This window comes from Nansenia antarctica (assembly GCF_963989245.1).
Source record: "Nansenia antarctica genome assembly, chromosome: 9".
Taxonomy (NCBI): domain Eukaryota; kingdom Metazoa; phylum Chordata; class Actinopteri; order Argentiniformes; family Microstomatidae; genus Nansenia; species Nansenia antarctica.
This window is the reverse complement of record NC_137679.1, coordinates 46,535,317-46,560,752: the sequence shown is the minus strand read 5'-3', so window position 1 is coordinate 46,560,752 and position 25,436 is coordinate 46,535,317. Positions and strand designations below refer to the sequence as shown.

General features: G+C 49.7%; 1 protein-coding gene and 1 long non-coding RNA gene across 2 annotated transcripts in view; both read left to right on the top strand.

The window, feature by feature from the left end:
- hao1 (hydroxyacid oxidase (glycolate oxidase) 1) overlaps positions 1-25,171 on the top strand; it is a 33,053-nt gene extending 7,882 nt beyond the window's left edge. The window contains exons 4-8 of the mRNA XM_080538760.1: positions 13,989-14,161; positions 14,866-14,957; positions 23,425-23,583; positions 24,107-24,176; positions 24,956-25,171. Of these exons, the coding sequence (XP_080394886.1) occupies positions 13,989-14,161; positions 14,866-14,957; positions 23,425-23,583; positions 24,107-24,176; positions 24,956-25,023 (562 nt within the window). The 3' untranslated portion in view covers positions 25,024-25,171. The remainder of the gene's footprint in view (positions 1-13,988; positions 14,162-14,865; positions 14,958-23,424; positions 23,584-24,106; positions 24,177-24,955) is intronic.
- Positions 3,281-4,292, top strand: LOC308164739. The gene is made up of 3 exons (XR_013937656.1): positions 3,281-3,345; positions 3,566-3,647; positions 3,808-4,292. It is a non-coding gene; the product is annotated as an uncharacterized lncRNA (long non-coding RNA).
- Positions 25,172-25,436: the final 265 nt, after the last annotated feature.

The following is a 25,436-nucleotide window of genomic DNA, read 5'->3' as shown; positions in this document are numbered from 1 at the left end:
TTTCATTACGGCCCTGCCTAAGGTTGTGTATTCTCTACTCTGTGTAGATCAACGGGCCGTATTGGTTTACCTAAAGTAAAGGACTTATTTTTCTTATGATCAATTTATTCCGCCCCCTTGGAGTTTTTTTCTCTAGGGACTCGCCTTCTAGTAATGGGTGGGAGGGTTAGGATTGCATGGGTTATCCATGTAGGATGTTGTTGTTTTTTGTGTGTTGTCTTGTGGTGTGTGTGTGTGTGTATATTTGTTGGTTCTACTCGCTGCTCTGGTGTGCGTGTGTGTGTGTGTGTGTGTGTGTGTGTGTGTGTGTGTGTGTGTGTGTGTGTGTGTGTGTGTGTGTGTGCGCGCGTGTGGAGGCTGCGTGTGTGCGTGTGCGTGCATGTCTGGCTGCATGTGGGTATGTGTGTGTATGTGTGTGTGTGCGGGAGGGGGGGGGGGGTACAGGTCTTGCTCTGCCAGTTTTTTTTTTCTTCAGCTCATATTGTGCCTTGCATATACCACCATCTAAATGACTAAGATAACAGTGTTTTCCTTTAATGCACGTGGCCTTAATTTACCACATAAACGTAAACGTTTTTTGGATGTGTTAAGAAGAGAGAAAGTGGATATAGCCATGGTTAGCGAGTCCCACTTGCTGCAGAGGGATGTCCATAAACTAAAAGATAAACATTATATGGTGAAGGCAAGTTCATCAGCCCTAAACAAAACGAAGGGAGTAGTAATCCTTGCTCGCCGTAATTTTCAGTTAACTAACTTAGGTGTAGGGGGCGATTTAGATGGAAGAATTACTTATATGAAAACCATTATTGAAAATAAGAAAATAGCCTTTTTGTCTATTTACGCGCCTAACAGTTATGATTCGGATTTTTATACACGCCTATCTAATATCATGCATGACCTGGTAGAATACCGTTTAATCATTGGGGCAGACTTTAATGCAGTTTTGGACCACTCAGCAGATAGGACAGCTTCTGTAGAGGGCAGTGACCAGAGAGCAGCGTCTGGTGCATTAAACAAATGGGCCCAGGAATTTTCAGTTATGGACATATGGCGTGTTATTAATCCAAACAAACGAGACTACTCCTTTTTTTCCGGAAGACATCATACATTCTCCAGAATTGATTTTATTTTCGCCTCGAAGAATCTTCTCGAAAAGGTAAGCGCAGATATGCTCCCTCTCGCCTTCTCTGATCATAAGGCAGTTATCTGCAGGGCCAAATTATCAGAAACGCGCGACCGTGCGCCGCGCTGGCGTCTAAACACATCTTTATTGCGTAATGACAGCTTTGTGGAACAACTTCAAACTGGTCTGGCTGAATTTATTTTGTTCAATGAGCACTCAGTAGAAGATCCTCGGATACTATGGGACTCTGTGAAGGGTTATATAAGGAGTAATTGTATATCTTTTGCCTCTCATTTGAACAAGGCACGTCACCGTAGAACCCTTGAACTGGAACATGAATTCGGTCAACTTGAGAGAGACATGCACAGTAACACTACCCCTGAATCAATCATACAAAGAAACAAAATAAATGATGAGCTGAACTCCTTGTTGCGACAGCGAGCTGAATTCCTCATTCAACGTTCACGCCGGAATCATTATTTCGAAGGTGCCTACGGTGGCCGACAAGGGCAAACGCGCTGCAAATACCGAAACGCGCTGCAAATACCGAAACGCGCTGCATATAGAGAAACCGACAAGGGCAAACGCGCTACATATAGAGAAACGCGCTGCATATAGAGAAACGCGCTGCATATAGAGAAACGTGCTACAGAAACGCGCTGCATATAGAGAAACGCGCTACATATAGAGAAACGCGCTACATATAGAGAAACGCGCTACATATAGAGAAACGCGCTGCATATAGAGAAACTCGCTGCATATAGAGAAACGCTGCAATTCAGTTCACAACACAACGGAAGTGTTCTCACAACACAACGGAAGTGTAGAAAACGCTGCAATTCAGTTCACAACACAACGGAAGTGTTCTCACAACACAACGGAAGTGTTCTCACAACGGAAGTGTTCTGGGGGGGAACGATAAGTGGAACGGACCGGAGACGTGTTTTTGAAGAAGTTCCGAAAAGCAGTTCTGAAGAGGTTGTGGAGTAAGAGGCGACATAAAAGGTACATATTATATTTCTTATTTATGTCTGCAGATAACATGTGCTGTATTTCAAACCGAAGGGCTCATTCTATGCCCTACACCCTACGAAGGGTTCGTAGAAGCTTGTGCAGGGGAGGGATTCTTTATTGGGAATTAGCCGTTGGATCGTATTCAGACATAACGTAGGCTGGTTCTGTCAAGATATTTGTTGGCATTATGAGGAGGACAGGTGACTTCCTTAAACCTGTGAGAGGGAAGTCACTTCCCCTTGATGTTCAACCACAATGGTCATCTGACCAACTGTTGGATGCTGCTTTAAAGAAGCTGAACGATTTGGACATGAAAGATGTTGCCTATGTCTTGCTGTACCCCGATGGTCAGGAAGTTCGAAACATTCCAGGAACAGACACCGCTTTCACAGTGGAGAAATACAAGGAGGCCATTGGAAAGGCCTACCAAAGAATAACACTGTACATTTGCCCTGGTGAACAATTCACAAACAGTTGTAAGTGCAAGTTTCCACCTTGTTTTAAGCTCCACTCTGTAAAACTGAGGCAATGAGTGAAATTCATCTTTATACCCACATCAATTATGCCAATTATTATTTTTCAAAGGTTACAGTGGACAGTCTTCAAGTGAAGATGATGACGGTGTGGTTCATATGGTTAATTTGGCATCTGGAGACAGTCCACTTTCAGACACCGTGGTCAGTTTGCATCATGGCATTTCTCCTTAAATGAAGTGAATTGACAATATTTAGATAATATTTTCATCTGATCTAATCTGTCATTTGTGTGTTGTATGCAGGTGTGGGACGGTCCAAATGAAGTGAGCACTCCAAATGAAGTGAGCACTCCAAGAATGGAGAACATTTTGGCAAGGGTAAAACACAGCACAGTCAACATGAACTTTTCTTGCACAAGCAGCACAATACAGTACAGCAGTTTAAATTGTTGTTTTTTTCCAGACCTGCCAGACGCTTACAGACAGCATCTCATCAAGTAAGAAAATCCATATCCTCTAGTGTTGAATGTGTGAACCTGAAATTATGAAATGCCTGTAAATAATTTCATTAATTCACCAAGCCAAACTACATGTAATGTGTGCTGTTTTAGTTACTAAGCCAATAACACTGTCATTAAATTAACTGCTAATTTTTGGGGTAAAACTAGGATGGAGGACAAACCGCAGTCCAGGAACAAGACAAATGTGCCCGGGGTCAGAACAACTTCTACAGGTAAGCTGTGTTGACAGATGCAACCTTTACACATTTGCGAGTTTACTCAGAATTGTGTGGATTTTCAATGTATTTCTTGCATCTTTGTCAAATGTTTACGGGCAGTGTGCACCAATATGCCAAATGTGCTGGTATTGTATGTTTTAAACCTAATGTTTTTCAAAGAAACCAGACGAGGATTGACATCTGAATTTAAGCCGTAGGTATTTTTATTTTTCAGCTCAGTGAAGCAGGGTGCACAAGGCGACAGGAAGAAACCCGTGTACTCGGATTCTGGAGAGACTATCTTCTTGACACAGAAGGTTTATTTTAATTATCTCATCATAAACACACTCCCTACCCTGCAGAAGACCTGAACAGTCCCCAGATCTTTTAATTATGTCATCTTGATATCATCTTCTATTGCTGGCAGTTCCATTGAAATATTATATTTTACAACTAAACTAAATCTACTTTTTTCAGAGAAACAAACAGGAATCTTCCACCAGGACATCCTCATGTTCGCCACAGGACTCGACGCACTGCCTCCCTCTGGGATCCAGCCACCACCCAAACTGCTTTTTCTGCGGACATCACGCTTCCCAATGAGCAGAACCTGCGCCAACACAATAGAGATACCGATGGCCATGAATTACAATGAGTTTCAGAACAACATGGACTTTGGGATACAAAATTCCCCAGGGTTTGGACTACAGTAAACTAAACTGGCTTAACTAGATTTCAGTAGTTAAAGGGTTAACTTTGTTCTTTGAAATGTGTACTCACATATCATGACATATCAGCCATGTTCTTCAGTCTGATATAGTTCTGTACACCAGACTGCCAGGTCAAGGCCTGCATCAGACCAAGCCTTCTCTGCAGGTTCTCAAAGTGTCCCTGGAGATGCTGATCTCCACATGGACAAACTGGCCCAGTTCGTGTGGTGGGACTTTGAACCCACAGTCAGTTCCGCCAAACCTGTGGGTAACAGTTAACTGGCACACTAACTGTACTGTTTTCATTAAAACATTTTGTTATAAATGTATCATTGTATCAAATAATCATTTTTTAGAGAAAAGTATTTCAATTGAAAGCTACTCAACAGGCAACTACAGTTGATTGCATTTTAGACAATTAGAAGTACATGTGAATTGTGAATGTAGAAGTACAAGAATGAAAAAATTATTTTAATTGACCAAACCTGTGAGGCAGGTTGTACATGACATCTGGTTTCCCAGATGGACAACGAGACTGGTGAACAGGTCTGATGGTGTGTGTGTTCCACTTTTCCCTGCATTCATCAAGGTCCCGCTGTAGCACACCCATGAACACAAACCGCACTAGGCATGTGTGCTCATGACTGCCACTGAACAAATCTATCTCCCTCAGGTCATTCATGAGGTCCATCCAGAATTGAGATCTGAAAAAACACTCAAATTAGAGATGTAGTTTGTTGTAGGTGATGCATTTCCATGTAATGGATTTAGAATTAGCATAATGATCATCAAACAACAGAAAACCTGCAGTGCCACAAAAGGTATTTATTAAATAGAAGGGGTCCCTCTGTGTTTTAAGGTGTTTCTGATCAGTTCAGTGGAATGGAAATCAATGCTCCAACAACTAGATGTACCACCAAGTAATCAGAACGAATGAAATTCCATGGGTATTTTAAGATATACTGTGTTCCCTACTAGGAAACTTACATTTCTAATAAATTAGTCTACAATCTAATCATGACCTCAATCTTACATTCAGGAAAGTAGGCTTCCATACTGAAAACTATTGCATTAGTATTCCCAAAGGTGTGTTGTACCCCATATTCTGCAAACAAACTCAAATACAATCATCATGTCTACTCACTGTTGCCTTCAGGTGCTGCCAAAAACTGTACATGTTTGCCACATGAGCCACAGAAGACTTGAACAGTCCCCAGATCTTGGCCACAGAAAGGACAAAACATGGCAGCCTGGAAGACAGGCATTGATATGGTTTATTATTTAATATTAACACAATTATAGTATTAACATTAATACTAACACAATTATAGTATGGAACCCCAGCCAGGCTGATAACCCTCCGTCGCGGGAGGGGAGAGTGCCTCAGTCGGCTGTGAATTCCCAATAAAGAATCCCTCCACTGCACAAGCTTCTACGAACCCTTCGTAGGGTGTAGGGCATAGAATGAGCCCTTCGGTTTGAAATACAGCACATGTTATCTGCAGACATAAATAAGAAATATAATATGTACCTTTTATGTCGCCTCTTCACTCCACAACCTCTTCAGAACTGCTTTTCGGAACTTCTTCAAAAACACGTCTCCGGTCCGTTCCACTTATCGTTCCCCCCCAGAACACTTCCGTTGTGAGAACACTTCCGTTGTGTTGTGAGAACACTTCCGTTGTGTTGTGAACTGAATTGCAGCGTTTTCTACACTTCCGTTGTGTTGTGAGAACACTTCCGTTGTGTTGTGAACTGAATTGCAGCGTTTCTCTATATGTAGCGCGTTTCTCTATATGTAGCGCGTTTCTCTATATGCAGCGAGTTTCTCTATATGCAGCGCGTTTCGGTATTTGCAGCGCGTTTGCCCTTGTCGGCCACCGTAGGTGCCCGCCCCAGCCGATCTCTTGCCATCAGCCTCCGTGCCAGTGAGAATTTTGCGAATATTTCATGCATCAAAACACTAGAGGGAGACCTAGTAACAGATCCCAAAACAATTAATTCAACCTTCCGCTCTTTTTATTCCAAGTTATACAACTCCGAAGTATCTTATGACTCGTCTAAATCAGATGCTTTCCTTAACAATCTCAATCTTCCTAAATTGCTGCTGCAGGATGCCATATCTCTGGATAAACCCATTACTTTAATTGAATTTAAAAATGCTTTACACAAGCTTAACAAAGGTAAATCACCTGGGTTTGATGGCATCCCTCCAGAATTTTATTTAACATTTTGGTCTCAACTTGGCCCTCTACTTTTAAAGATGATTAATCATGCTATGTTTAGTGGAGCCTTCTCCAGAGATGTTAACACCGCTACTATAACATTGCTTCACAAAAAAGGCAAAGATCCAACTGAGTGCGCAAATTACCGTGCTTTGTCACTCTTGAATGCAGACATAAAAGTGTTTGCAAAAGTGTTGGCACTTAGACTGGAGCCATTCATGAACAAACTTATACATCCGGATCAAACCGGATTCATGAAATCCAGATTATCCTCAGATAATGTACGTAGGCTCTCGCACATCATTGATGCTTCTGCTGATAATGCTACTCCCTGTGCAGTCCTTTCTCTGGATGCAGAGAAAGCTTTTGACCGTCTGGAGTGGCACTACCTATGGTCTGTTCTCCAGCTTATGGGTTTCGGGACAAATGTCACCAACATGATAAAGACCCTTTATTCCTCTCCTTCAGCTATGGTTATGACTGGGAATGTGTGTTCCTCTTTATTTCCTGTCGGACGCTCCTCGCGCCAAGGCTGCGTTTTTTCTCCACTTTTGTTCACTTTATCTTTGGAGCCTTTAGCCCAGGCTGTGCGTCAGTCACCCCACACTCCGATAACTGCCCATGGCACGGATCATTATATCTCACTTTATTGTGACGACATTCTACTCTATCTTGGTGATGCCGTAAATTCAACCCCACATCTTTTATCTATTTTTCACCAGTATGGGAGCATTTCCGGTTATAAAATTAACTGGTCCAAGTCGGCTTTCCTTCCCATCAATGAGGCCTCAAGGCAGGCATCACTACCATCAGATATCCCAGTGGTTGACCATTTCAAATATCTAGGTTTATCAATCTATCCATCACTACAAACTACAATACCTTATAATTATAACTCTACCTTGAAACAAGTGGAGACGGATCTGGAGCGCTGGTCATCTATTCCCAACTCTTTCCGATCTAGAGTTTCCATTATTAAGATGAACATCTTGCCCCGGGTTAACTTCTGTAGTGCTATGCTCCCCTTGGCTCCACCTGCTGGACACTGGGACAAATTACATAAATTGGTCTCCAGGTATGTCTGGAAAGGGAAACGCCCACGGATGAAAATGTCCACTCTGCAGAAACACACATCCTCTGGTGGTCTTGGATTGCCTAATTTCCAGTTTTATTTTTGGTCAACAACCCTTCGTGCTCTTCACACCTGGCGCAACCCAGATGCACAAGTAGCCTGGCGATCTCTGGAGGAGAAGTTGGTGAGCCCACATAGGCTTCAGGATGTTATCTATTCTAACATTCCTCTCAAAACCTGTAAATCCAAGTTTGGCCCTTTAATCTCTCATCTTGTCGCCACATGGAGAACTGTAGAAATGCAGGCCAACATTCATCTGAAGTTCCATCCTTACATTCCGTTATTTAATAACTTTGCCATTTGCTCAGGAGGTCGCCCCATTTCCTTCCCTCAGTGGAGTGGAAGAGGGGTTTACACCCTATCTGACATCACTGTAGGTAATGGATTTAGATCATTTCAAGACCTGCAATCTCACTTTAATTTACCTGGCACCTCTTTCTTTTTCTACCTCCAGCTCCGCAGTGCCCTACGGGCATACGGAGTCCCCTGGGGAGAAGACTTGAAGGTACATCCCATCCACAAAATGTTTGTTGGTAAACCTACCACAGCCTTAGTCTCTAACCTATACACACTTATGATCAAATGTGCAGATATCCCTCTACAAATTAACTTGCGTTGGAGCCATGACCTTTCTATCTCACCATCTACAATTAATTGGACTACGGTTTGGACTAAGATCAACTTAGCATCTCGCAACCCCAATCATCAGATGATTCACTATAACTTTGCACACAGGCTATACTGTACACCCCGCAAACTTTTTTTGATGAAATTAACACCCTCGCCAAACTGTCAGTTATGCTCATTAAACACAACAGGAACTTTCATCCATATGGTGTGGGATTGCCCTGGTGTTAAATCATTCTGGGGTATGGCCATCAATAAGATGTCTGAGTTTCTTGGGTCCTCTATCCCCTGCTCCCCAATAATTCTACTACTGAATGATTTTACCAGTTTAAATTTATCAATGATGCACCAACGCTGGCTTCTGGTAGGCCTCACAGCCGCCAAAAAACTGGTAGCTCAGAGGTGGAAAGACCCCCATGACTTGTCCTATCAGCATTGGTTAAACACTGTGTTAGATCTAGCCAAACTAGAAAGGTCCGTGGCCAGCATGCATGGCGCCCAAGAAAAGAATATTAGTTTATGGACTTCCTTTATAGAATGTATGCAGAGGTGATATGCATAACTTGTGGTTTGTAATGGTGTGGGTATTGATATTTGAATATTATAGTATTTAATGTTTTATGTTTATCCTATTATGTTTATTTATTTTATTTGGTGGCATTTATGTTGAGCTGGTTTAAATCCTTCTTGAGGGTTTTTGGGCGGAGTAAGACCGTGGTGTGGGAGGGTGGGTAGGGGGAATGTATGCAGGTATGATGTATCATGTTGTGTATTTTGGTAATTGTTTTGTCATTGTTCTTTGTGTGTTTGTACATAAAATTAAAATAAAAAATTGATCACAAAAAAAGATTGAGCTTGAGATGGTGGTCAGCCATCCAAGTTGAAATGTCAGCGAGACATGCTGAGATACGGGTTGCCACGTGTACATCAGACGGGGGGAAGGACAGGAAGAGTTGAGTGTCGTCTGCGTAGCTGTGGTAGGAGAGCCCATGTGAAGAGATTACCGAGCCAAGAGACTTGGTGTAGAGGGAGAAGAGTAGGGGCCCTAGGACGGAACCCTGGGGAACTCCAGTGGAGAGGGTTCGTGGAGAAGATAGCGATTCTCTCCAGGTCACCTGGTAGGAGCGGCCCGCCAGGTAGGAAGAAAACCAGGAGTGTGCAGTGCCAGAGATGCCCAGGTCTGAGAGGATGGAGAGAAGGATCTGGTGATTGACTGTGTCGAAGGCAGCAGACAGGTCAAGGAGAATGAGAACAGAGGAGAGGGAGGAAGCTTGGGCAGAGTGGAGGGCTTCCATGACAGCAAGGAGCGCAGTCCCAGTGGAATGCCCAGCCTTGAAGCCGGATTGGTGGGGGTCTAAGTGATCCATCTTCCGGAGATAGTCAGTCAGTTGTTTAGATGCCACGCGTTCAAGGGTTTTGGAAGGGAAGGAGAGAAGGGATACCGGTCTTTAATTGTGGACAGATGATGGGTCAAGGGTAGGTTTCTTGAGGAGAGGCTTGACTCTGGCTATTTTGAAGGCCGCTGGGACAGATCCAGTGGATAGGGAGGAGTTGATTAGGGTGGTAAGGTAAGGAAGGATGTTGGCGGAAATGGATTGGAGAAGGGGGGAGGGGATGGGGTCAAGAGGGCATGTGGTTGCCCGCTTTGATGTGATAAGTGTGAGGATCTCATCGGGGGAGAGGGGGGAAAAAGATGACAATCCAGAGATCGAGTGTCGAGGGGAGAGTTTGGAAGGGGTGTTAGCATTGTTAGTGGGAACAGTGTTAGCATTGTTAGTGGGAGGAGGGAGCGGTGGGGGGAGAAAGGTGCTGCTGATGTCGTCCACCTTTTTTTCAAAGTAGGTGACAAAGTCATCGGCGGACAGGGAGGAAGGAGGAGGGGGAGGAGGTGGATTAAGGAGTGAAGAGAAAGTGGAGAACAGTTTTCTAGGATTAGAGGCAGAAGAATGTATTTTTGAATGATAGTAGGATGTTTTAGCAGCTGATGCCGAGGAGGCGTAGTTGGCAAGGAGAGAGTGATAGAGGTTAAGGTCATCAGAAAGGCCAGTTTTTCTCCATTTCCTCTCAGCTGCTCTGAGCTCTAGTCTACAAGCATGTAGCGTTTCAGAGAGCCAGGGAGCTCGAGGAGAGGATCGAGCTGGCTTTAAGGTTAGTGGACAGAGGGTGTCGAAGGATGAGGTGAGAGCGGACAGGAGGGTTGAGGATGCCGCATCAGTGGATAGAAGGGAGAAGGATTCGACAGAGGGTAGGGAGGATAGGACAGAAGAAGAGAGAGCGCTGGGGGACAGGGTACGTAGGTTACGACGAGAGGGTCTTAAGTGGTTAGAGGCTGAGAGGGAAGAGGAAGTTTTGAGGGGAAGGGAGAAGGATATAAAGTGGTGATCAGAAACAGGAAGGGGGGTAACGGTAAGGTTGGAAGTGTGGGAAGATCTGGTGAAGACAAGGTCGAGCTGATTGCCTGCCTTATGAGTCGGAGGAGAGGGGGACAGGGTAAGGCCGAAGGAGAGGAGAAGGTCAAGTACTCCAGATGAGAGAAGCTTCTCAGATTGGAAATTGAAGTCACCCAGTAGTACGAGCGGAGTGCCATCATCAGGGAAAGAGCTGAGAAGGCCATCCATCTCGCCTAGGAAGTCACCGAGTTGGCCTGGGGGGCGATAGATGACAACAATGTGGAGTTTGACTGGGGAAGAGACAAAAGCAGCATGAAATTCAAAGGAGGATGTAGACAAGTGTGCCAGGGGAAGGACAGTGTGTGACCACTTGGGCGAGATGAGGAGTCCTGTGCCCCCCCCTCGACCAGAGGGTCTAGGGGAATGAGAAAAGGAGTAGGCGGCAGAGAGGGCTGCCGGTGTAGCTGTGTTTTCTGGTGTGATCCAGGTTTCAGTGAGAGCAAGGAAATTGAGGGCCATAAGAGATGCATAAGCTGAGATAGCGTCAGCTTTCCGGACCGCCGACTGGCAATTCCAGAGACCGCCTGCGGCGATAAAGTCATGGTCAGTAGAAAGAGGTGGGTAGATGAGAGATGTCTCTCTCTCTCTGTCTCTCTCTCTCTCTGTCTGTCTCTCCCTCTCTCTCAATTTCAATTTTCAATTTCAAAGGACTTTATTGGCTTTTTATATGGGAAACATACATTTACATTGCCAAAGCATGTGAAGTGTGAAGATAAAAAAACTAAAAGAATGTAATGTACATACTAGAATAAATAAATAGATTACATACTAGATTACAAATAAATAGATTACAAATAGATTACATACTACCATACCATACTACCATACCATAATTCTTATGGTGGTTTTAGCCCATTTGATTGCCTTTTTCTATCACAGCAGCTAACAAATCTTGCTGCTGTGTTTGCACATTGCTGTACCTCACCCAGCAGATATGGTAGCCTTTCGACATTGGTTAAGTCCTCAAAGTCTCCCTGGATGTTGGTGATCAGTGGGAAGTATGTGTCCCTGATGTCCTTGTACAGCTGGCAGGTAGTTAAGAAGTGCAGCTCTGTTTCCACCTGGTTTTGTGTGCAGTGGGTGCACAGTCTGTCTGGTCTGGGGAGCCAGGTCTGCCTGTGGCGGCCTTTCTCGATGGCCAGGTTGTGTTCACTGAGTCTGTACATAGTCAAGGATTTCCTTAGCTTTGGGTCTGTCACAGTACTCAGGTATTCTGCCACTGTGTATTTTCTGTTTAGGGCCAAATAGCATTCCAATTTGCTCTGGTTTTTGGTTGATTCATGTGTCAGGTAATTTTCTTTTAGTTTTCTTATAATTTGGTTTAGTCTAATAGGTGGCTCTGCTTGTGACTGTGAGAGTCCCAGAACAAGCTGGCTGAGGGGGCATCTCCCTAGAGTCTCTCTGTGGGTAAGGGCTTTGTTGTGGAGCGTGTCAGGGTGACTTTCTTTTAGGTGGTTGTAAAATGTAAACGCTCTCTTTTGAATTTTTATAATTAGTGGGTATCGTCCTAATTCTGCTCTGCATGCGTTATTTGGTGTTTTACGTTGGATACGAAGAATGGATTTGCAGAACTCTGCATGCAGAGTTTCAATTTGGTGTTCCCATTTTGTAAAATCTTGGTTGGCAGGTGGACCCCAGACCTCGCAACCATAGAGGGAAATGGGTTCTATAACGGAGTCCAATAACTTGAGCCAGATTTGAATAGGGATGTCTAACTTGATGTTCCTTTTGATGGCGTAAAAAGCCCTCCTTGCCTTGTCTCTCAGGTCATTCACAGCTTTGTTGAAGCTACCTGTGGTGCTGATGTTTAGGCTGAGGTAGGTATAATTCTTTGTATGTTCTATGGCAATTGTATCTAGGAAGAATTTGAATTTGTGGTGCTGGAGGCTGGATCTTTTTTGGTAAATCATAATTTTCGTCTTAGTGAGATTCACTGTCAAGGCCCAGGTCTGGGAGAATTGGTATAGAAGGTTGAGGTGCTGTTGTAGCCCTTCTTTGGTTGGGGACAGCAGCACCAGGTCATCAGCAAACAGTAGACATTTGACTTCTGTGTCTATTAGGGCGATGCCAGGTGCTGCAGACTGCTCTAATGTTTTTGCCAAACTGTTGATATCGATGTTGAAGAGGGTTGGACTCAAGCTGCATCCCTGTCTAACCCCCCGGCTTTGGGAAAAGAAGTCTGTGTGGTTTTTGCCAATCTTAACAGCACACTTGTTGTTAGTGTACATTGACTTTATGATGTCGTAGGTTTTTCCTCCAACACCATTTTCCAACAGTGTGAATAGCAGACCCTTGTGCCAAATTGAATCAAAGGCTTTTTTGAAATCTACGAAACAGGCGAATAGTTTGCTTTTGTTTTTGTTTATTTGGTTGTCAATTAGGGTGCTGAGGGTGAATATATGGTCCGTTGTACGATACAATTTGGGATTTGCTTAGGACATTGTTTACAGTGAGGTAATGTAGGAGTCTGTGGATTACTCTCTCTCTGTCTCTCTCTCTCTCTGTGTCTCTCTGTGTCTCTCTCTCTCTGTCTCTCTCTCTCCCATAACTGGTTGTTAATAACATCCTGTGTGTAGCATAACTGGTTGAATAACATCCTGTGTGTAGCATAACTGGTTGAATAACATCCTGTGTGTAGCATAACTGGTTGTTAATAACATCCTGTGTGTAGCATAACTGGTTGTTAATAACATCCTGTGTGAAGCATAACTGGTTGAATAACATCCTGTGTGTAGCAGAACTGGTTGAATAACATCCTGTGTGTAGCATAACTGGTTGTTAATAACATCCTGTGTGTAGCATAACTGGTTGAATAACATCCTGTGTGAAGCATAACTGGTTGTTAATAACATCCTGTGTGTAGCATAACTGGTTGAATAACATCCTGTGTGTAGCATAACTGGTTGTTAATAACATCCTGTGTGTAGCATAACTGGTTGAATAACATCCTGTGTGTAGCATAACTGGTTGTTAATAACATCCTGTGTGAAGCATAACTGGTTGAATAACATCCTGTGTGTAGCATAACTGGTTGTTAATAACATCCTGTGTGTAGCATAACTGGTTGTTAATAACATCCTGTGTGTAGCATAAATGGTTGTTAATAACATCCTGTGTGAAGCATAACTGGTTGAATAACATCCTGTGTGTAGCATAACTGGTTGAATAACATCCTGTGTGTAGCATAACTGGTTGTTAATAACATCCTGTGTGTAGCATAACTGGTTTAATAACATCCTGTGTGTAGCATAACTGGTTGTTAATAACATCCTGTGTGTAGCATAACTGGTTGTTGGCTCAGCACTACTGTAACTGAATGTTTCCATAATGTCACAATGCACTGATAGTATTTATGTCCTTCAGATATTGTACATTTATGTGGACATAAATACATGTAAATAAAGCATTTAAAGTGTGTGTGTGTGTATGTGTGTGTGTGTGTGTGTGTGTGTGTGTGTGTGTGTGTGTGTGTGTGTGTGTGTGTGTGTGTGTGTGTGTGTGTGTGTGTGTGTAGGATGGCTAACTTCCAGTCAGCCGAGCTGGCGTTCTCCGAGGCCGGGTCGGCGGAGGGCAGCGGCCTGCAGGTCTACGTGAGTCAGGCCATCGACCCGTCGCTCTGCTGGGACGACATCGCCTGGCTGAAGACACACACACACCTGCCCCTGGTGGTGAAGGGCATCCTGAGAGGTACTGTTATAATGTTCGTGACGCCATTTGATATAATGATCTTTCTTGGTCACGTGGCCGGAAATTATATATTGATGACTCAGAGAGAAGGTTGAATCGTAATCATTGTATTAGGCAGATCTGGGTTGCATTCCCATGTACAGATGTTTCCAAGACAGCATGCTCTGTTAAGTCCAAGCTTCAAGCATGGCTACGACATGGCTGGTGCCGAGCCTGGCTGTGGCATAAAGAGATGCCAAGCAAAGTACTGATGTTTGTTACAGCTTATATACAGTTCTCAGAGAGGAAATAGCTTTACCTCGTAACTTACAATACTTGACATTAGTTCCCATACATGGCTATTCTGTGTTCATGCTGTTCTGCTCTTGCTGACCACTGCAGTGAGGCTCCTATGTCCTTAGAGTTAAACTGGTCTCACTGTTACTTGATATGGTATGTGCCTGCTCCTAAGAATGTTTACTACTGAGAGTGGACACACATAAAATATGTTTAAGGTTAAACAATGAGTATTGCAATATTTGATAGGCACACAATATTTTGGCATAGTCACACAAAAACGCATCATATCAGGTACACACACACACACACACACCTGCCCCTGGTGGTGAAGGGCATCCTGAGAGGTACACACACACACACACACACACACACACACACACTCCCTTACTAACCCGCCCCCCCCCCCCCCCCCCCCCCCCACCCAGCGGAGGATGCCCTCCAGGCGGTGCAGGCCGGGGTAGACGGGATCCTGGTGTCCAACCACGGAGCCAGACAGCTGGACGGAGTCCCTGCTACGGTGAGTTTAGGGTGGGGGAGAGAGGACCAGTTAGGGTGGAGGAGAGAGGACCAGTTAGGGTGGAGGAGAGAGGACCAGTTAGGGTGGGGGAGAGAGGACCAGTTAGGGTGGAGGAGAGAGGAGCAGTTAGGGTGGTGGAGAGAGGACCAGTTAGGGTGGGGGAGAGAGGACCAGTTAGGGTGGAGGAGAGAGGACCAGTTAGGGTGGAGGAGAGAGGAGCAGTTAGGGTGGTGGAGAGAGGACCAGTTAGGGTGGGGGAGAGAGGACCAGTTAGGGTGGAGGAGAGAGGACCAGTTAGGGTGGAGGAGGGAGGACCAGTTAGGGTGGAGGAGAGAGGACCAGTTAGGGTGGAGGAGAGAGGACCAGTTAGGGTGGAGGAGGGAGGACCAGTTAGGGTGGGGGAGGGGGAGAGAGGACCAGTTAGGGTGGAGGAGGGAGGAGCAGTTAGGGTGGAGGAGAGAGGAGCAGTTAGGGTGGAGAGAGGACCAGTTAGGGTGGAGGAGAGAGGACCAGTTAGGGTGGGGGAGAGAGGACCAGTTAGGGAGGGGGAGAGAGGACCAGTTAGGGAGGGGGAGAGAGGACCAGTTAGGGTGGAGGAGAGAGGAGCAGTTAGGGTGGAGGAGAGAGGACCAGTTAGGGTGGAGGAGAGAGGACCAGTTAGGGTGGAGGAGAGAGGACCAGTTAGGGTGGAGGAGAGAGGACCAGTTAGGGTGGAGGAGAGAGGAGCAGTTAGGGTGGGGAGAGAGGAGCAGTTAGGGTGGAGGAGAGAGGACCAGTTAGGGTGGAGGAGAGAGGACCAGTTAGGGTGGAGGAGAGAGGACCAGTTAGGGTGGAGGAGAGAGGAGCAGTTAGGGTGGAGGAGAGAGGACCAGTTATGGTGGAGGAGAGAGGAGCAGTTAGGGTGGGGAGAGAGGAGCAGTTAGGGTGGAGGAGAGAGGAGCAGTTAGGGTGGAGGAGAGAGGAGCAGTTAGGGTGGGGAGAGAGGAGCAGTTAGGGTGGAGGAGAGAGGAGCAGTTAGGGTGGAGGAGAGAGGACCAGTTAGGGTGGAGGAGAGAGGACCAGTTAGGGTGGGGGAGGGAGGACCAGTTAGGGTGGAGGAGAGAGGACCAGTTAGGGTGGGGGAGGGAGGACCAGTTAGGGTGGAGGAGAGAGGACCAGTTAGGGTGGAGGAGAGAGGACCAGTTAGGGTGGAGGAGAGAGGACCAGTTAGGGTGGGGGAGAGAGGAACAGTTAGGGTGGAGGAGGGGGAGAGAGGACCAGTTAGGGTGGGGGAGAGAGGACCAGTTAGGGTGGGGGAGGGAGGACCAGTTAGGGTGGAGGAGAGAGGAGCAGTTAGGGTGGAGGAGAGAGGACCAGTTAGGGTGGAGGAGAGAGGACCAGTTAGGGTGGAGGAGAGAGGAGCAGTTAGGGTGGAGGAGAGAGGACCAGTTAGGGTGGAGGAGAGAGGACCAGTTAGGGTGGGGAGAGAGGACCAGTTAGGGTGGGGGAGGGAGGACCAGTTAGGGTGGAGGAGAGAGGAGCAGTTAGGGTGGGGGAGGGAGGACCAGTTAGGGTGGAGGAGAGAGGACCAGTTAGGGTGGAGGAGAGAGGACCAGTTAGGGTGGGGAGAGGACCAGTTAGGGTGGAGGAGAGAGGAGCAGTTAGGGTGGAGGAGAGAGGACCAGTTAGGGTGGGGAGAGAGGACCAGTTAGGGTGGAGGAGAGAGGACCAGTTAGGGAGGGGGAGGGAGGACCAGTTAGGGTGGAGGAGAGAGGACCAGTTAGGGTGGAGGAGAGAGGACCAGTTAGGGTGGAGAGAGGACCAGTTAGGGTGGAGGAGAGAGGACCAGTTAGGGTGGAGGAGAGAGAACCAGTTAGGGTGGAGGAGAGAGGACCAGTTAGGGTGGGGGAGAGAGGACCAGTTAGGGTGGAGGAGAGAGGACCAGTTAGGGTGGAGAGAGAGGACCAGTTAGGGAGGGGGAGAGAGGACCAGTTAGGGTGGAGGAGAGAGGACCAGTTAGGGTGGAGAGAGAGGACCAGTTAGGGAGGGGGAGAGAGGACCAGTTAGGGTGGGGAGAGAGGACCAGTTAGGGTGGAGGAGAGAGGAGCAGTTAGGGTGGAGGAGAGAGGACCAGTTAGGGTGGGGGAGAGAGGAGCAGTTAGGGTGGAGGAGAGAGGAGCAGTTAGGGTGGTGGAGAGAGGACCAGTTAGGGTGGGGGAGAGAGGACCAGTTAGGGTGGAGGAGAGAGGACCAGTTAGGGTGGAGGAGGGAGGACCAGTTAGGGTGGAGGAGAGAGGACCAGTTAGGGTGGAGGAGAGAGGACCAGTTAGGGTGGAGGAGGGAGGACCAGTTAGGGTGGGGGAGGGGGAGAGAGGACCAGTTAGGGTGGGGGAGAGAGGACCAGTTAGGGTGGAGGAGAGAGGACCAGTTAGGGTGGAGGAGAGAGGACCAGTTAGGGTGGAGGAGAGAGGACCAGTTAGGGTGGAGGAGAGAGGACCAGTTAGGGTGGAGGAGAGAGGACCAGTTAGGGTGGAGGAGAGAGGACCAGTTAGGGTGGAGGAGAGAGGAGCAGTTAGGGTGGTGGAGAGAGGACCAGTTAGGGTGGGGGAGAGAGGACCAGTTAGGGTGGAGGAGAGAGGACCAGTTAGGGTGGTGGAGAGAGGACCAGTTAGGGTGGGGGAGAGAGGACCAGTTAGGGTGGAGGAGAGAGGACCAGTTAGGGTGGAGGAGAGAGGAGCAGTTAGGGTGGTGGAGAGAGGACCAGTTAGGGTGGGGGAGAGAGGACCAGTTAGGGTGGAGGAGAGAGGACCAGTTAGGGTGGAGGAGGGAGGACCAGTTAGGGTGGAGGAGAGAGGACCAGTTAGGGTGGAGGAGAGAGGACCAGTTAGGGTGGAGGAGGGAGGACCAGTTAGGGTGGGGGAGGGGGAGAGAGGACCAGTTAGGGTGGAGGAGGGAGGAGCAGTTAGGGTGGAGGAGAGAGGAGCAGTTAGGGTGGAGAGAGGACCAGTTAGGGTGGAGGAGAGAGGACCAGTTAGGGTGGGGGAGAGAGGACCAGTTAGGGAGGGGGAGAGAGGACCAGTTAGGGAGGGGGAGAGAGGACCAGTTAGGGTGGAGGAGAGAGGAGCAGTTAGGGTGGAGGAGAGAGGACCAGTTAGGGTGGAGGAGAGAGGACCAGTTAGGGTGGAGGAGAGAGGACCAGTTAGGGTGGAGGAGAGAGGACCAGTTAGGGTGGAGGAGAGAGGAGCAGTTAGGGTGGGGAGGGAGGACCAGTTAGGGTGGAGGAGAGAGGACCAGTTAGGGTGGGGAGGGAGGACCAGTTAGGGTGGGGGAGGGAGGACCAGTTAGGGTGGGGGAGAGAGGAGCAGTTAGGGTGGAGGAGAGAGGACCAGTTAGGGTGGAGGAGAGAGGAGCAGTTAGGGTGGAGGAGAGAGGACCAGTTAGGGTGGAGGAGAGAGGACCAGTTAGGGTGGGGAGAGAGGAGCAGTTAGGGTGGAGGAGAGAGGACCAGTTAGGGTGGAGGAGAGAGGACCAGTTAGGGTGGGGGAGGGAGGACCAGTTAGGGTGGAGGAGAGAGGACCAGTTAGGGTGGGGGAGGGAGGACCAGTTAGGGTGGGGAGAGAGGACCAGTTAGGGTGGAGGAGAGAGGACCAGTTAGGGTGGAGGAGAGAGGACCAGTTAGGGTGGAGGAGGGAGGACCAGTTAGGGTGGGGGAGGGGGAGAGAGGACCAGTTAGGGTGGAGGAGGGAGGAGCAGTTAGGGTGGAGGAGAGAGGAGCAGTTAGGGTGGAGGAGAGAGGACCAGTTAGGGTGGAGGAGGGAGGACCAGTTAGGGTGGGGGAGGGGGAGAGAGGACCAGTTAGGGTGGAGGAGGGAGGAGCAGTTAGGGTGGAGGAGAGAGGAGCAGTTAGGGTGGAGAGAGGACCAGTTAGGGTGGAGGAGAGAGGACCAGTTAGGGTGGGGGAGAGAGGACCAGTTAGGGAGGGGGAGAGAGGACCAGTTAGGGAGGGGGAGAGAGGACCAGTTAGGGTGGAGGAGAGAGGAGCAGTTAGGGTGGAGGAGAGAGGACCAGTTAGGGTGGAGGAGAGAGGACCAGTTAGGGTGGAGGAGAGAGGACCAGTTAGGGTGGAGGAGAGAGGACCAGTTAGGGTGGGGGAGAGAGGAACAGTTAGGGTGGAGGAGGGGGAGAGAGGACCAGTTAGGGTGGGGGAGAGAGGACCAGTTAGGGTGGGGGAGGGAGGACCAGTTAGGGTGGAGGAGAGAGGAGCAGTTAGGGTGGAGGAGAGAGGACCAGTTAGGGTGGAGGAGAGAGGACCAGTTAGGGTGGAGGAGAGAGGAGCAGTTAGGGTGGAGGAGAGAGGACCAGTTAGGGTGGAGGAGAGAGGACCAGTTAGGGTGGAGGAGAGAGGACCAGTTAGGGTGGGGAGAGAGGACCAGTTAGGGTGGGGGAGGGAGGACCAGTTAGGGTGGAGGAGAGAGGAGCAGTTAGGGTGGGGGAGGGAGGACCAGTTAGGGTGGAGGAGAGAGGACCAGTTAGGGTGGAGGAGAGAGGACCAGTTAGGGTGGGGAGAGGACCAGTTAGGGTGGAGGAGAGAGGAGCAGTTAGGGTGGAGGAGAGAGGACCAGTTAGGGTGGGGAGAGAGGACCAGTTAGGGTGGAGGAGAGAGGACCAGTTAGGGAGGGGGAGGGAGGACCAGTTAGGGTGGAGGAGAGAGGACCAGTTAGGGTGGAGGAGAGAGGACCAGTTAGGGTGGAGAGAGGACCAGTTAGGGTGGAGGAGAGAGGACCAGTTAGGGTGGAGGAGAGAGAACCAGTTAGGGTGGAGGAGAGAGGACCAGTTAGGGTGGGGGAGAGAGGACCAGTTAGGGTGGAGGAGAGAGGACCAGTTAGGGTGGAGAGAGAGGACCAGTTAGGGAGGGGGAGAGAGGACCAGTTAGGGTGGAGGAGAGAGGACCAGTTAGGGTGGAGAGAGAGGACCAGTTAGGGAGGGGGAGAGAGGACCAGTTAGGGTGGGGAGAGAGGACCAGTTAGGGTGGAGGAGAGAGGAGCAGTTAGGGTGGAGGAGAGAGGAGCAGTTAGGGTGGTGGAGAGAGGACCAGTTAGGGTGGGGGAGAGAGGACCAGTTAGGGTGGAGGAGAGAGGACCAGTTAGGGTGGAGGAGGGAGGACCAGTTAGGGTGGAGGAGAGAGGACCAGTTAGGGTGGAGGAGAGAGGACCAGTTAGGGTGGAGGAGGGAGGACCAGTTAGGGTGGGGGAGGGGGAGAGAGGACCAGTTAGGGTGGGGGAGAGAGGACCAGTTAGGGTGGAGGAGAGAGGACCAGTTAGGGTGGAGGAGAGAGGACCAGTTAGGGTGGAGGAGAGAGGACCAGTTAGGGTGGAGGAGAGAGGACCAGTTAGGGTGGAGGAGAGAGGACCAGTTAGGGTGGAGGAGAGAGGACCAGTTAGGGTGGAGGAGAGAGGAGCAGTTAGGGTGGTGGAGAGAGGACCAGTTAGGGTGGGGGAGAGAGGACCAGTTAGGGTGGAGGAGAGAGGACCAGTTAGGGTGGTGGAGAGAGGACCAGTTAGGGTGGGGGAGAGAGGACCAGTTAGGGTGGAGGAGAGAGGACCAGTTAGGGTGGAGGAGAGAGGAGCAGTTAGGGTGGTGGAGAGAGGACCAGTTAGGGTGGGGGAGAGAGGACCAGTTAGGGTGGAGGAGAGAGGACCAGTTAGGGTGGAGGAGGGAGGACCAGTTAGGGTGGAGGAGAGAGGACCAGTTAGGGTGGAGGAGAGAGGACCAGTTAGGGTGGAGGAGGGAGGACCAGTTAGGGTGGGGGAGGGGGAGAGAGGACCAGTTAGGGTGGAGGAGGGAGGAGCAGTTAGGGTGGAGGAGAGAGGAGCAGTTAGGGTGGAGAGAGGACCAGTTAGGGTGGAGGAGAGAGGACCAGTTAGGGTGGGGGAGAGAGGACCAGTTAGGGAGGGGGAGAGAGGACCAGTTAGGGAGGGGGAGAGAGGACCAGTTAGGGTGGAGGAGAGAGGAGCAGTTAGGGTGGAGGAGAGAGGACCAGTTAGGGTGGAGGAGAGAGGACCAGTTAGGGTGGAGGAGAGAGGACCAGTTAGGGTGGAGGAGAGAGGACCAGTTAGGGTGGAGGAGAGAGGAGCAGTTAGGGTGGGGAGAGAGGAGCAGTTAGGGTGGAGGAGAGAGGACCAGTTAGGGTGGAGGAGAGAGGACCAGTTAGGGTGGAGGAGAGAGGACCAGTTAGGGTGGAGGAGAGAGGAGCAGTTAGGGTGGAGGAGAGAGGACCAGTTATGGTGGAGGAGAGAGGAGCAGTTAGGGTGGGGAGAGAGGAGCAGTTAGGGTGGAGGAGAGAGGACCAGTTAGGGTGGAGGAGAGAGGACCAGTTAGGGTGGGGGAGGGAGGACCAGTTAGGGTGGAGGAGAGAGGACCAGTTAGGGTGGGGGAGGGAGGACCAGTTAGGGTGGAGGAGAGAGGACCAGTTAGGGTGGAGGAGAGAGGACCAGTTAGGGTGGAGGAGAGAGGACCAGTTAGGGTGGGGGAGAGAGGAACAGTTAGGGTGGAGGAGGGGGAGAGAGGACCAGTTAGGGTGGGGGAGAGAGGACCAGTTAGGGTGGGGGAGGGAGGACCAGTTAGGGTGGAGGAGAGAGGAGCAGTTAGGGTGGAGGAGAGAGGACCAGTTAGGGTGGAGGAGAGAGGACCAGTTAGGGTGGAGGAGAGAGGAGCAGTTAGGGTGGAGGAGAGAGGACCAGTTAGGGTGGAGGAGAGAGGACCAGTTAGGGTGGAGGAGAGAGGACCAGTTAGGGTGGGGAGAGAGGACCAGTTAGGGTGGGGGAGGGAGGACCAGTTAGGGTGGAGGAGAGAGGAGCAGTTAGGGTGGGGGAGGGAGGACCAGTTAGGGTGGAGGAGAGAGGACCAGTTAGGGTGGAGGAGAGAGGACCAGTTAGGGTGGGGAGAGGACCAGTTAGGGTGGAGGAGAGAGGAGCAGTTAGGGTGGAGGAGAGAGGACCAGTTAGGGTGGGGAGAGAGGACCAGTTAGGGTGGAGGAGAGAGGACCAGTTAGGGAGGGGGAGGGAGGACCAGTTAGGGTGGAGGAGAGAGGACCAGTTAGGGTGGAGGAGAGAGGACCAGTTAGGGTGGAGAGAGGACCAGTTAGGGTGGAGGAGAGAGGACCAGTTAGGGTGGAGGAGAGAGAACCAGTTAGGGTGGAGGAGAGAGGACCAGTTAGGGTGGGGGAGAGAGGACCAGTTAGGGTGGAGGAGAGAGGACCAGTTAGGGTGGAGAGAGAGGACCAGTTAGGGAGGGGGAGAGAGGACCAGTTAGGGTGGAGGAGAGAGGACCAGTTAGGGTGGAGGAGAGAGGACCAGTTAGGGTGGAGGAGAGAGGACCAGTTAGGGTGGAGGAGAGAGGAGCAGTTAGGGTGGAGGAGAGAGGACCAGTTAGGGTGGAGGAGAGAGGACCAGTTAGGGTGGAGAGAGAGGACCAGTTAGGGAGGGGGAGAGAGGACCAGTTAGGGTGGAGGAGAGAGGAGCAGTTAGGGTGGAGAGAGAGGACCAGTTAGGGAGGGGGAGAGAGGACCAGTTAGGGTGGAGGAGAGAGGAGCAGTTAGGGTGGAGAGAGAGGACCAGTTAGGGAGGGGGAGAGAGGACCAGTTAGGGTGGGGGTGGTTGCAGAGGGAGACGAGGACAAGACAGAGGGAGATTTGAGTGTCATCCTTGGTCTGCTCCCCTCCTACCTTTCTAACCACCTGTCACGCAAGCAATCCGTCTACGGCCTTCACACACAGGACATCATCACATACTGTACTCCATCCCCTTGGTCCGGACCATGAAAGGCAAGAGGGCGTTCTCATTTGCAGCCCCTTCCTCTTGGAATTCTTTACAGCAGAAGTCTGAAACTGTCTCAGCTGATCCCTCTCTCCAGTTTCAAGCTCTTGCTGAGAGGCATACAGTGCGAGTCTATGATTTGTTCTTCCATTGCTGACCCCTCCCTGTCCCTAGCTCTTTAGCTGTCTAGTTTTAGTTTCGTTTTAGACTATCTTAGACTGTTTTAGACTAGTTTTAGTTTTAGACTATGTAGTTTTAGTTTAGTTTTAGACTATGTAGGCCAGGTTTTGTATTGTATTTGTTTGTGGTGGATGTTGTTGTTGTATGCCTGTGAACAGGTCACACTTGAAAATGAGCCCTTGGGGCTCAATGTGTTTTTACCTGTATAAATAAAGGTTAAATAAAATAAAAAAGTAATCTGCATAGTTGTGGAAGGCAATTTTGTTCTTTTTTATGATGTGTCCCAATGGAAGCATGTAGAGATTGAATAGAAGGGGTCCAAGGGTTAGTCCTAGTTCTAGGGTTAGGGTTAGCTCTAGTCCGAGGGTAAAAAAGTTTCTAATTTAAAAATGTTTAAGGTTAAATTAACCTACTCACAGCTGGAGGAGGTGGAGTGTAACCCTGTGTGTGTGTGTGTGTGTGTGTGTGTGTGTGTGTGTGTGTGTGAGAGACAGCTGGAGGTCCTGGAGGAGGTGGTGGGGGCCGTGGGGGGGAGGTGTGAGGTGTTTGTGGACGGGGGCGTCCGGCGGGGGACAGACGTCCTGAAGGCTCTGGCCCTGGGCGCCTCGGCCGTGTTCCTGGGGAGACCCGTCCTCTGGGGGCTCGCCTGCCAGGTAACCCTGTCTGTCTGTCTGTCTGTTTCTCTGTCTGTCTGTCTGTCTCTCTCTGTCTCTGTCTCTGTCTCTGTCTCTGTCTCTCTCTCTCTGTCTCTCTCTCTCTCTGTCTCTCTCTCTCTCTGTCTCTCTCTCTGCCTCTCTCTCTGTCTCTCTCTCTGTCTCTCTCTCTGCCTCTCTCTCTCTCTCTCTGTCTCTCTCTCTGCCTCTCTCTCTGTCTCTCTCTCTGCCTCTCTCTCTGTCTCTCTCCCTGTCTCTCTCTCTCTGTCTCTCTCTCTCTCTCTCTGTCTCTCTCTCTGTCTCTCTCTCTCTCTGTCTCTCTCTCTCTCTCTCTGTCTCTCTCTCTCTGTCTCTCTGTCTTTCTGTCTCTCTCTGTCTGTCTGTCTCTCTCTCTGTCTGTCTGTCTCTCCCTACCCCTCTCCCTCCATCTCTCTGTCTCCCTCTCCCTGTGTGTGTGTGTGTGTGTGTGTGTGAGTGTGTGAGTGAGGTTGACAGGTTGTGTTTCCTGTGTGTGCGTTGCCAGGGGCAACAGGGGGTGAGTGACGTGCTGGAGCTCCTGAGAGAGGAGCTGCGACTGGCCATGGCCCTGGCAGGTAACCAATCACAGCCCAGCACCCAGCCTCACAACCAATCACAGCCCAGCACCCAGCCTCACAACCAATCACAGCGCAGCACCCAGCCTCACAACCAATCACAGCCCAGCACCCAGCCTCACAACCAATCACAGCCCAGCACCCAGCCTCACAACCAATCACAGCGCAGCACCCAGCCACACAACCAATCACAGCGCAGCACCCAGCCTCACAACCAATCACAGCCCAGCACCCAGCCTCACAACCAATCACAGCCCAGCACCCAGCCTCACAACCAATCACAGCCCAGCACCCAGCCTCACAACCAATCACAGCGCAGCACCCAGCCTCACAACCAATCACAGCCCAGCACCCAGCCTCACAACCAATCACAGCCCAGCACCCAGCCACACAACCAATCACAGCCCAGCACCCAGCCTCACAACCAATCACAGCGCAGCACCCAGCCACACAACCAATCACAGCCCAGCACCCAGCCACACAATGACACAGAGTAAATGGTCTGTCCGTCTGTCTGTCTAACTACCTGTCTGTCTTCCTGTTTGTCTGTTTTCCTGTGTCTGCCTGTCTGTTTTCCTGTGTCTGCCTGTCTGTTTTCCTGTCTGTCTGTCTGCCTGTCTGTCTGTTTTCCTGTCTGTCTGCCTGTCTGTCTTCCTGCCTGTCTGTTTTCCTGTCTTCCTGTCTGTCTGTTTTCCTGTCTGCCTGTCTGTCTGTTTTCCTGCCTGTCTGTTTTCCTGTCTGCCTGTCTGTCTGTCTTCTGTCTGTCTGTCTGTCTGCAGGGTGTGGGTCCATAGCGGAGGTGGACAGATCTCTCATCAGAAGAGCTGAGTTCATCTCAAAGATCTGAAGAATCACCGAACCCCCCGAACCCCCCGTACCCCCTTACCCATAACCCCCCGAACCCCCATACCCCGTTACCCATAACCCCCCTAACCCCCATACCCTAATATCCCCACATAACCCTAACCTCCTGGAATAAACTTACATTTTAAGCACTCTTCTCTCCCTGACGTTTTAGTGTGTGTGTGTGTGTGTGTGTGTGTGTGTGTGTGTGTGACCTCAGTGTGTAGGGAGATTGCTGAGTCGCCGTGCTGCAACAAACCACCAATGACACCAAACCCCCTGAGAGACAGACAGGTTAACACCCTAAACCCCCTGAGAGACAGACAGGTTAACACCCTAAACCCCTGAGAGACAGACAGACAGACAGACAGACAGGTTAACACTCTAAACCCCTGAGAGACAGACAGACAGGTTAAC